The sequence below is a fragment of the Athene noctua genome, chromosome 3 (assembly GCF_965140245.1).
Source record: "Athene noctua chromosome 3, bAthNoc1.hap1.1, whole genome shotgun sequence".
NCBI lineage: Eukaryota > Metazoa > Chordata > Aves > Strigiformes > Strigidae > Athene > Athene noctua.
This window is the reverse complement of record NC_134039.1, coordinates 20,505,065-20,517,618: the sequence shown is the minus strand read 5'-3', so window position 1 is coordinate 20,517,618 and position 12,554 is coordinate 20,505,065. Positions and strand designations below refer to the sequence as shown.

The 12,554-nt window shown below is 39.3% G+C and overlaps 1 protein-coding gene across 2 annotated transcripts in view; it reads right to left on the bottom strand.

The window, feature by feature from the left end:
• Window positions 1-226: 226 nt before the first annotated feature.
• Window positions 227-12,554, bottom strand: part of DERA (deoxyribose-phosphate aldolase) — a 54,080-nt gene continuing 41,752 nt past the window's right edge. For both annotated transcript variants that reach the window (XM_074901310.1, XM_074901311.1), the window contains 3 exons: window positions 6,272-6,384; window positions 2,611-2,760; window positions 227-884 (listed from right to left, as the gene is read on the bottom strand). In XM_074901310.1, coding sequence (XP_074757411.1) covers window positions 828-884; window positions 2,611-2,760; window positions 6,272-6,384 — 320 coding nt within the window. In that variant the 3' untranslated portion in view covers window positions 227-827. The remainder of the gene's footprint in view (window positions 885-2,610; window positions 2,761-6,271; window positions 6,385-12,554) is intronic.

The window sequence follows — 12,554 nt, the reverse complement described above, 5'->3', positions numbered from 1 at the left end:
CTGACAGTCAAACCCCCCTACATTAAAATGGAAAGATTTGCATGAATGCGTTTTAAAATGACAGGAGACAGGAATGGGAGCTTCTAAGCAAGTTAGACTAAAATTTTAAGAGTGAAATGCCTAAAAATAGGCCCCTGAATGCATAGTTAGGCACCTATATAGAGGCTGCTTGATTTTCAGTTGTTCTGATCACCCAGAGCTCCCATTAACTTCAGGAGCAACTGTGGATACTCAGCTGTTCTAGAAATCAAGCCACCTTTATTCAAGGGTCTAAATATGGATGTCTGTGCCCAAGTTTGGGGGAAAAAATACAAAAAAAAAAGGTCTTTTTGCTACAGAGACATTTTATAAAAGAAAGTAATAGTCAAGTTTCATTTTCTCACATTACAATGCTTGAAACTGAATCAACATAACAATTAATAGTGCAACATATCTGTGGCAGAAGATCTTGTCTGAGGTGAATGGAAAGCTATTCCAAGATCTGTAGCTCTTAATTAGCGATCTGAAACATTCCATAGATATTTCATATTCTGTGACTGCAAAGAGTTCCCAGGCTACCTAAATCTTTTTCATAGTATTTCAGTGTTGTCATTAATAAGCTTTTCAGGCGACTCTGAGGAAGACTTTGCAAAATTAACTTTGCAAATCTGTAAGTATTAACTATTTCAGAATTACCATTTATTCTGCTTTTGGATCAAGTACAACCAGCAGACTTGAGCATATTTTTAAATACTATAAAATATGAAGAAGAGAGAATTAGGCCTTTAATTCTATCATATGCACTTGGTTGTCAGAAGACTTCTGAATGCTGTTTGCTGATTTTGTGTCTAAGTCATTGCCAGGTCATGCTGGAGTGCATAAGAGCCAGTCACATGATAGAAAATCTGCAAGAAAAAAGAAAATTTATTATGAAATTATATACAACTATAAATCTGAAAGTGTCAAGGAAGTAACAAATTAAAGGCATGCCAGATGAAGATGATGGATATTTGTGTGTGTGTATGTGCGCATAAAATATGATGTAATATATCTTTATATATTTGTTTATGGGATCTGAACTAAGGGCTTTTGCTTCTTTGCTTGGAAAAAAAAAAAAAAAAGCAAAGACTTATTTCTTTTAACTAAGCTTTCAAAAAGAGACAGGTAGAAGACAATGCTTTACTCTCACTGAAATCTGATTTTCACTAGTTCAGTATTATTTTGTTATATTCAAAGTATCCAAAATTGTTTATGCTTTTATAAGGTTCATTTCAAACTCTTCTTTTAATTGTACTGTTTTGGGTGTGGGGTAGTGTTCTCCCCATTTTCTCTCTTTGTTCAGGTTTTAAAATATCTGCTTGTTTTATTTAATATCGGGACATTTATCTTACATATTTTTAGATGGCACAGTATAGCAGAGCTTTGGTCATAACTGAGGCATTTGTGCAATCCCTGGCAGATAAAAGGATGACACCCTTAAGAAATCAGAACAAATTGTGCCACACAATCACTGGCTGTGTTGTAAGACTCTGCAGCAATGTCAGTGGCAACAAGAAAGCTCACATTGCTTTGTCATAACTAGGGACATGATTTTAGGTCAAGAGTGAAGCAGAAGCAGTTCGGCAATGAAGTAAGCCAATATTACTCTCATTGCAAGAGTGAGTGAAGGGTTTTCAACAGTCACTTGATATCTCTCAGCTGTTCTATATTTCTTAAGACATGTGAGTATTTCAGTTGCTAGGAAAGGGGGGGAAAGGGAACACACTTTTTTTTCTCCCCCGAATCCCCTACACGTCATGTTCTCCCAGTAGCAGCAACAGCACAAGGACTCTCAAACTTTTTTCTTGGCTAAAGCTAGTTTCACCTCATCTCTTGGGTTTAATGAACATGGGAGCTAAGTACAGCAGCCCTAATGGTTTAGTAGTTCCTCTGACACTACACACTGTTCTCAAATATGCTGTATCCTTTAGTGTTGATACCCTGCACAAGTGAGGTAGGTCATGGGTACACAGGTCAGAACCTTTCTTTCCCCCAGGAACTACACATTGCCCCTGCACCTCATACACTGTCTGCCAGGAAATACAGTGACCAGCCTACACAAAAATAAAGCAATCAGAAAAATTGTAGGAGGCAATTGTTTTGCATCCCCAGGAAATAATCAATATGTAAAAACTTCTCTATCAGCAGTACCATATGTAGGATGAGATGTGACTTTCTCTACAGCATAGAAACATGGTCTGAACAGTTGTGGGACAGTGACACAAAGGGTCTGTGAGATATTCTGAAGGTCAGCTGAACTGGCAGCAGCTAGGAGTGCAGGGGACAGCACTACCATGCATTTACAAAGCACTCCACATACGTATAAACTGAGCCTCTTTGCTCACTGCAATGTGAACCTGGCCCAGGCAATTACCAGCTGCTGGAATATCAAGAGTCCCAGATGTCTGTAACGGCAGGCCAAATTTAAAGAAATACTGAGCTGGAAGTGAACCTGTTGTTAATAATGAAATAGATATATATTATATTATCTTTTAAACAGCACCAAAAGCATATTCCGGAAAAACAGTAAGGTAGCACATTTAGAAAGATTGCTTTTTCTCTCCACCAAGCTGGAAACCATTAACAGCTAACCTGTTTCTCAATGTCTTCCAGCAAACTACTGGCACCCAGGCGAAAGAGCTCTGGTGTTAGCCATTCCACTCCCAGTTCCTCCTTCACCAGCATAAGCCAAGTAATAGCGTCTTTTGCCGTCCGAATGCTCCCAGCAGGCTTAAATCCAACCTTTATATAGAAAAAAGAAGTGCAATACACATTTTCATTCATCGGCAACCCTAGAAGAGCAATCAGCATTTGTACACCTGCAGTCTCAAAGTGCCTGAGGTGTATCTAACAACTCTACTCAGGAAGTACCTGACTGCAAACAGTATAAGCTCTGGACTAGTGCTGAGAGCTATCAAGCCTCAGCCATCACTGCAAAAGACAACATTTTCATCCCAAGGGACAGCAACTGAGGGAGTAATACTTTTGACACCAGTGCAGTTTCTCAGCAGCTGGGTTTGAGGTCTCATGGTAGTACTTTGCCCAAATCCCTAGGCCAAGGGATTTAGGCAGGACCTGGGATAGCTGTATATCACCTACTGTCCATGTCACAATCTAATTCCAAATATATAAAAGCAAATATACATGCGATGACATAACACTACAGATGCTGAAATAAAGCATGTGAGGCAGCTGACTCATATGGACAGCAGTGAGAGATGACTGTACTTTATAGAAAGCCTGTGCACCACAGTTATACATGACTGGGTGTACATTCAAATTATCAGAGGTTTAATTACCACTAAAATTTTCCAAATGGGAATTATATTATAGCTGTCTTTACCAAAAATTGAAAGTTTCATGCTTCACAGGAACTGAAAAATTTGCCTCCCAACGCATGCTAGATATGCTTTCAGTCACTTGATGTGAGATACGTGCCATAATTTGGCCAGGTGAACTGCCATGCATGTAGAGGCACACACGCCAAGAAAAGCCTATCTTGAAGTAAAGCATGTCTTGAATTCCATGGTCAACCTGCTGTGCAGAGCCAGCACTAAGGTGACTTGGCATGCACCCCTAATGCCAGTCTTTTGGTTATGTGCCATTTAAACACATCTCATTCCGAGTCAGAGATTGTGACACACAGCTATCAAATCTCTCATCAAAAATTCTGTCACCTGTATTAGCCAAAATGTTGGCCTGCAGCAGCTTACTAAACTCTTGAAAAACAAGGAGAATTGGGAACAAGTGTTTCTGCACAAAAAAAAAAAAAAATTAAATCTGTACAGTAGCACATGGTGATTCTTTCTGCATTTCCCTCTACCATAAACCTTTACCTTGGGTACCCCTTCCTGACAGCCTCCTTCTGCAAGAATTACTGTTCTGATTTCTGTATATACGTTCCTGAAACCTCACTGCACTGAGGATTTCTTTGTATTTTATGGATATAATGGTGGAATCAAAACGTATCTGTTTTTAAATGTGTTTGGTAATTTTTTATAGTGATTTCGGGACAAATAAACACAGAATAAATCCTTTTCTCACATTGAAGCACTGTGATAACAGCATATTTTCAATAAGATTATAAAGGAAAATAACAGAAAAACCTTGATAAAAACAAAACTCAAAGACTGTTTTTGTGGATGGATGGATGGATGGATGGATGGATGGATGGATGGATGGGCAAGTGTATGCATAAATCTATTAACATTATATTTCCAAAAGGAATTTAAACCACAGCAACTGGAAAAGCATCTTCTAGACAATAAATTAAAGTAGCGGGAATGTGTTTTCCCTCAGGAAAATAAATTCTAATGAAATTCAAATTTAGATTTCTTCCTAGAAACATTACAGCTCTTTGAGATAATCTGTGGCAAAAACAAGTAAAATAGAGTTAATAAAAGAATTAAAACCACCATGCATAATTTCTTCTCCTTTTAGCAAATTGTGAAAGCTCTTTTCTTTGCAAAAAAGCTGACAAGGGCAAGCCTGTTCTCTCTTCCATTTACCAGCTTTCCAAACGGCACATCTGACTGCCATAAAAACGCAAAAAGGAAGGGGGGTTCGAATTTAATTCAAGAGCAGTACAAAGTCCAGCTACCACTTTCCTGCTGTTTCACAGCATTTCATTATTTTGCTTAATAAGTTCATCTCCTCAAGAATTTTCTCTTCACCTTATATTATTAAAAGTAATAAGTTTTTCTGGATTGGGGGTTTTCCCAACAGAAAAACCAATTTATGTATGTTCTTCAATAATGACAGGAAAAGATTATTTCCCATTATATTGCACACTTTTCATATCACCACCACAGCTTATCATTCAATAAATGTTACCCTGCAACTTGTTCCTTTCCTCGAAGAAGTTTAATTTCTGTATTAACCTGTTTTTCCCAGCCAACGCCTTGCTAGAAAGCATCCCTACAGCAGCAAAATTAGTTTGTTAAAGAAACCATTTAGAAATCTCTTGTCACTGATAATATTGTCTTCAGTTAATAAAAGCACATAAAGTCAGTTTACATCTAATTCACTGACACACACATGCACACAGACATAAGCACTCATTCTTAATAACACATTTTATACCATGAATGCATCTTTTTAAAGCAAAAGGTGAATTCAACATTTATATCCAATTATAGGTACAAAGCTGTGTTAATGCAAAAGAGCCCATGTAAGCAGGGATCTGCCTCAGGTTGGCAGCAGTGAAAATGCTCCTGCAGAAGCAAGACTATCAGAGCTGCTCAAGCTGTTGGCGTGGCAGAGAGAGATGTAGGCTGGGGAAGGGAGGAGTGAGGACAGCCCAGGGATCCGCACTGGCCTCATCTAGATGACTACAGAGAGCAGACGGACACATGCCTAACCTGCTGTCACATTCTCCTCAAGCTCCTCCAACAGTCCCCTGAAGCTACCTCAGCCCCTAACCCACTGCTCATCCTTTGTCCTAACATCATACCTTGACAGGCCACCTGCAGACAGAACAGCAGGGTGAGCTGCAGAGGACCAAAGGGTGACTCAGAAATGGGGAGGGTGTCCTAACTACACATATGGTTGCCTTCCCTGAGGCTGCAGGTGAGGTCAAAGCCCACTGCTGAATACCAGATCTAACTGGCAGCCCCCACTTGCCTGTAGGTAAAGGAGGTGAGAGGTGGCTTAAGCCTTCCTGGATAACCTCCTTGTTTCTCACTGCTTCAGAGCAAGGAGAGATGCATGGATAGTTCATCACTGGCTCTGCCATACACTCCCCCCAGCTCCTTGCCTCCACTGACTTCACTTGACAGTGACCTGACAAGATAGATGTTGTGTGCCAGGACATAATGTTCTTCTGGACCCTGTCCCTGCCTCCCTCTGTCCCAGAGAGCAGGATCCAGCTGGACCTGGAGTATGGCAATCACTGTCAGCTTGAGATTTGCCCTTTCATTAATGGAGGTGACCATTTAAATACCCTAAATTGTGAAACAAAGCTCAACCCCAAATGCAGCAGGGGATGCATCAAGATTGCATGAGCTTTTAGGGAATTAAGTGATAGTTATTCAAGGGAGGAAAGCCAAAAGTGACACCTTTTTTTTTTTTTTTTAAGCACACAAATATGAGCAAATCAAATGAGGACTACAAGAGAGAAGTCCCATTACCTATTGCTCACATAGCCATGGAAGCTAACATATGTGAATTTACATTCTGCGTTTTGAAACTTACCGTCTTATTTCCTTCTGAGTGAGCCTGTTTGGTTAGTTTGTATAAAAGTAGTGAGAATTACCTTGTAGCCAGTTTTCCAATAGAATTCTCTAATGGCTCGCATCATGACTACTCCAACTGGGAAGGTCGCATTTTCCACCTCCTTTCCTGTAGACGTCTTTATAAAATCAGAACCTGAAAAGGAAGTAAATAGCTTTATGGTAGTTTTAGAACAAAAGCCACTCTGCACATACATAGTTCACACCCTCCAAAGATGTCATCATGCTTCACAGCAATTATGAAGCATTTCTTTACACATACATCCCTGTAACATTGGTGCTAACCTTGCTCTGGTCGAGGCTAGAGCAGGAGGATGATACCCACCCAGTTTCAGAGCAAGTCAGACATTCCATCGCTAAATAAACATCCCAGCTCTTAATTTTTTGCTCTAGCTATCAGACCAACAATCTCTTCAGGACGGTTCAATGTAATATATGTTCCTGTATGGACACTCAATATATTTGTATATCTACATGAATAGGAATGTGTCTAACTAACCACAGCAACGGAAATTATTTCATCCAAACAAATACTGCATATAAAGAAAATTTTAGTATTTCCACAAGGATCTTTCTGAATAGAAACAATTTTCATCATTTTTTTTAAATTTAACTTTGCACCTATTTAGTCTCACATTTGACAGTCTAGTATTGTATTTCCCACTGCTTTTTAAAGTGAAAGTAAAGAAATCCCATGTGCATTTACAAAACCATCTGTGTAATACTATAAACAGGGAGAAAACTCCCTTCTTACACATTTTGCAATTGTAACATTGCAAATTACTGTACTTAGAGGCATGGTCTGATATAATGCTGTAACAAGGTCAAAACATCTGTGTTATTTAAAGAAGGAGAGTTAGACTTGGCTTATTTTTTTCTGGTTTCTCACTTGTGAACAATATTCTCCACTGCTTGTCCTGAACACTTGTGTATTCTTGCCATTCCATGTCGGCTTGAAACAAATCCTGCACCACATTATAACAAAAAGCTAAGAAAATAACCGAAAAATTTTCCTTGAAGTGTGTGCTCCTGCACTGACACAATACAATGACAAAACTTCTTTAATTGCATTAGGGTACACTTCATCCCTGGGAACCTGCTTCTTAGAAAAGGTGTACTGTAGGATCATTAATTATCAGAAGTAATTGGGAGAAGAAGGATAATTCAAACATCGTGTAGAAGTGCATCATCCACTTAAGTCAATTGGAACTGCATCTGCTTCCACTTCAAAATTGGCTTAGGGTCCATTTTGTCTCTTACTTGAATGATGATGCCTCCACAACATCCCCCAGAGTAAGCAACAAAAGTGTCACTACTTGCTCAAACTAAAGAGTGGCCTAGACTACATTCTGACAGTGTGCTGTGGCACACTCCAGAGACCCGTCTTCCTGAAGACACAGCGGACTGACACACAGCTAGGTCTCAGCCTGATGTGGTGTTAAGACAAAGGCGAGCACGTTTCTGTGTCCTGTGATCTAAACATAATCAAATGATATCACTAACATTGTGTCTGGTAAGACATAGTTTTCTCTGTGGGTTTCCTGTCTAGGCACTAACTCAGCCCACTGGTGATTAAATTGCACACTCCAATGACAATTTCCATTCTAAAGAAAAACATTTTTTTGTGAAAAAAGTTCTAACTCCAGAGAAAATGCAATGTGCAAAAGAGCTAATTAATAGTTGATTGAGCTTTGCAAAGAATGAAGTACATGAGAGACAACTGAGTTACATATTTCAGAGCTACTCCTTCCAGAAAGACACTATAGACATCTGATAGTCACATTAAAACAAGTAACAGTGGAAGTGAAACTTCAACATTATATTTTTAATTTCCCTTTTGAAATGTAGCACTTAAAGTCCTTCAGTATAATACTTTTCTTTTTTTCTAGTGTAAGGTAAGTCAAAGCTTTTATAAGTCTTATAATTACAAGTCTCTATGGTACAGTTTCATTAAAAACTTTCATTAAACAACAGCTGCCCTTGTATATGGTCTTCTAATCAATTTGGTCAAACAGAATGACTTCTAATCAGCTGTTGATAAAAATAGAAGATGAAATTTTAATTCTAATAGATTAACCACAAACTCAAGATAGTCTTCAAAATCCATCTAGCTCTATTCTCCAGTGGATTTAACGACTATTCAGCAACTCATTACTAAATAGAACAAGATGAACATTTTCCAGTTCATTAAAGAAATGTACTATGTATTTTTGCATTGTCCTCATGATTCGTTACAGGGAGTCTTAATTACAAGATAATGGATAATGGTTATTAAATGCAGACTCCAGTAATGAAGCTCTATTCATTTGCGAGCCTCAGAGACTGCAAAGAGGGGAAAATAAAATTACTAGCTTCAAAAGATTAACGGATCAAATTATTATCCAATTTTGAAAATCTCATTCAGACTTCATAGAAACAAGAAGAGATTAAAAACTAGTATTAGTACAAAAGTAGTGCATTTATATATTTATTTTTAAATAATATCTTAAGGCTATTACCAGAATAATCAGCTTTAGATGTGATTATTAGACAAACATACAGCCAATTTAGTAGCATCCTCTAACAATGAAAACAATACATTTTTATTTCCTGAACAAATTCTATTTATGACACAAGAGCTTGCTAGCAGGATTGCATGCAGCCTCTTGCAGAAGACAGAAGATGCACACTAGCAGGGAGTGCCACAATGGAAAGTGCTATTAATGTTTAGATTTCAGGAATGAAAAGGGGGATTTAAAAATCAACTACTACTGTAAAAAGCCCCTCATTAAGTAGACTTTATGCCAACCTTGTAATAATAATGGAATTTCACCAAGTCTATTTCTTATTCAAGTTTTCAAAAACAAGTCTAACGAATGAAGTTCAGCAGGAGTTTCATCTGGAAATTTAGGTGATGATTTGGAAACTTCATTTATCACCCATCTTCTCATCTTCCCATTAATGTACATGCTCAAAAAATCAAGGCTAATGTTAAAATACATGCTGGATGGCTTTCCCCCTCCTTAGAGTAGATTACATGATTCAGTGAAACATTAAATCAAAGACTTAAAAAAATGAGTTCTTCAGGATAGATTTCTAGGCCCAGTGAGCCTGGAAAAGGCCACACATTCTACTCTTTTCCAATGTGTAACCACAACAGCACACTGCCTTTCAGGGCAGCAAGTCATGTAAGACTCCCTGAACCAGTAGGGAGTGGAGACATCAAAGCCTTTTTGAAACACAACACCATTACATGCTGTTTCAGGTGTGCTTGCGGCCAAACTAGTAACCCACCTGGGTGTGATACATTACAGCACCACAGCCTTGCAAGAAGAAACTGCGTTGGCTTACTTTAACCAGAGATGGAAATCTGAGTAAAGCTTAAGAAATGTGAAAAGTGCCACAGCCTCTGTTGGGGAGGCTCTTTCTGGTCACAAGCAACCAAACTATCAGCGCCATTGGGAGCCAGACCACTTGGGCTGCAGTCACTCACACATCTTGTGAAATCACATAGAGTATTTTAAGCAATTAAACCCGCTATTCCCATGCACTCTCAGCCCCCACGCACACAAGACCCTCAGCCACTGCACTCCACCAAAGACCACACAAAATAAGCCAGCTGAATGTGCACACGCTAAAAAGAAAATCCTCGTCTTCATAGCGTGTTGCCTGAGTCTGTACCTATAGATCAAGATGAAGTCCATTATATTATTTCTATTCTAGATACTGCCACAGCCTTATTTATGGTAGCACTTGAACAGAGGTGTAGAACTTAGGTATACAGAAGCTGCAAGATTTGCCCAAGGCCTCTCAGCAAGCGTTTGGCAGGGCAAGGATTGAATGCCCTCGTCTCTCAAAAGCCAGAAGAGCTACCATGACTGGCCTGCCCTACTGCTATCCCCTACGTCATCTAGAAATGCTATAAAGCTTCCCAGTCCATGCAACATTGAAGCAGAGCATGAGAACTGAAGAATCTTATGTAGATGACAGCATCCAGGAAACACACTCTGGTTCCATAATTAAGCAATAAGGAATAATAAACAGTATAGCAATAGTGGAGTAATCACAACCTTTTGGTTGTCAAGTGCTTAAAATGCCCTTGGGGAATGATTATCTCCTGATAACTAGACTCTGTGTTGTTGTCTTACTCTTAATAAAGAACAAAGATGCGTCTGGCAATTTTAAACAATAGTTTAGAGAGAGATGCTTGCAGAGGGACAATTATGCCATGCTACCTTGTAAGTATTTGCAATAAGAACAAATATATCTTGGTTTCTGCAACTCAGATATAACAGTATGCAGTGACATAAGGTGAACACATAGCCTTCCAAGATTTCTAGGACTGGTGGCAAAAAGAGACATGCTGCTGAGGGGACCTGCAAAAGCCCCTGCTGTTTGTGCTGACAAGGTAGCAATGACAAAATAGTACATTATCAAATGTGCATAAAGTCTCATTAGCAAGTCATCTTTCTATCTTATGAGTACCTAAAATAATGGTTTAAAAAATTCACACAAAATTAGCCTGACTAGGGGTGACCAGGTTATCAACCGTCTGAAAATAAAAGGCAGGGCAAGGTACAAAAGGCTAATGTAGCAGCTAATTCTTGTCAGTTGAGTCATTGTAACTGCCCACTTACATGTCCTTATCCTACTCCAGTGGCAAGATAAAATACATTCCCTGCTGGCTTAACTTTGCCACTGAGGAGGAGAAGAGAACAGGAAGCTGTGACAACTCACATTAGCAGTAGCTCACAAAGTAGCTTTAACTCCATCACACATCTACACTGCCAGACCACTTGGTTAGGTGCTTATGCGTGTTTTCACACACCTGTGTCTAAGCTACCATTTTGAAAAATGCTAGCTTATAACTTGGTCTTTTGTGAACTGCCTATTTTTTTGAATTCTTTTTGGAAAAGTTTCTGCACAGAGCAGGGAAGATAAATCACATCAGAGGGCTCCATGTTTAATGTCTGGTTACAAGTAAGACAACATTTCCTATTATTTCAGCTTGGTATTCAAGACTCAGAATGGATGCTTCCTCTCTTGCACACCACCTCCAGTAATAGGCAATCTGCAGGCCAAATGATGCCCCTAGGAAAACTTATGCATGTACATGAAGGGACAAATTATTAAGTCCATACTTATGCAAAATATCCTGTAGATTATGTTTGAAAGAATTCAGCATTCCTGAATTATACACAGCTCACTAATGCACTATTATAGTGTCTACCATAGGTCTCCACAGAATATTGTTACTTAATTAGTATTAGTTTCTTGTGTTTTCATTTAAAATGTGTTTCTTTAGAAGGTTCAACAAAAAGATCCATACCACCTTCTGTTGCTTGGCCATATACCATGGGCTCTTGCTATTTTTAGAGAATTCTTTCCAATCCAAGCCCTATTTGGTTTGGTGAAAGAGAATATAAATAATTGACATGTGCTTCAGGTTCAAAGGCCACAGCTGGAATCCCTATCATTTGGCTTTAGGCTTCAAACCACACTAAAGCGCAGGAGGAAACATGCTCCCAGTCCCATCCTGTGTTGCCAGGCAGAAGCGGTGTTGGGACATGCAAGGGTGGATGAGCATTTCAGGCAAGTACGTACTGCTGGAGCAGCCATTCCTCTTCCTCTCCGAAGAGGAAGCAGCAGGATATCCTCCCAAGAGTGACTAGTGGGACCACAAGGAAGCTTAACAAATAGCTGTATTGTTATCTGCTTGTTAAATTTCACGGTTCTTGGCTAAGATCTCATTTTTCTTCTTTACAAGTGTGTACCATGTATTACACTCAAGGGCTTTACAGTGTATGACCTATATTAACCTTATTTCATTTTGCAGATGACATTACTGGAACTGGCTAAGCAGTTTGCCTAATGACACATGACAAGCCAAAGGCAGAAATAAGAAATAAATCAATGCATCCCAACACCTAAACCTATCCTTACTATAATCACTGAGAAAAAATATACCTTTCCTCTCAGCTTATCCACTTACAATGCTGTTCTCCTTTACAGACTACTCCGTGGGCTATTTTTTGCCACACCTCTTCTGACTTTGAGCAAGACATAAAATATGAGAGACATCACTGCAAATCTCTCTAATCTAGCACAGGCTCAGCTTGAGAGCCCATCCCAGCACACCCAGAGCAGGAGGCAATGCTGGTGGCACAGCTCTGACCCCAGATGCCCAAACACATGGCTTTCTCTGGCACTATACTATCCTGGTTCAGCTAGGATAGGATTAAGTTTCTGCCAAGCAGGGAGAAGGGATCTCCAACCGGGTTATTCATACCATGCTGAGGTCAGGTCCAGCGGGCAGCGGGAAGCTTT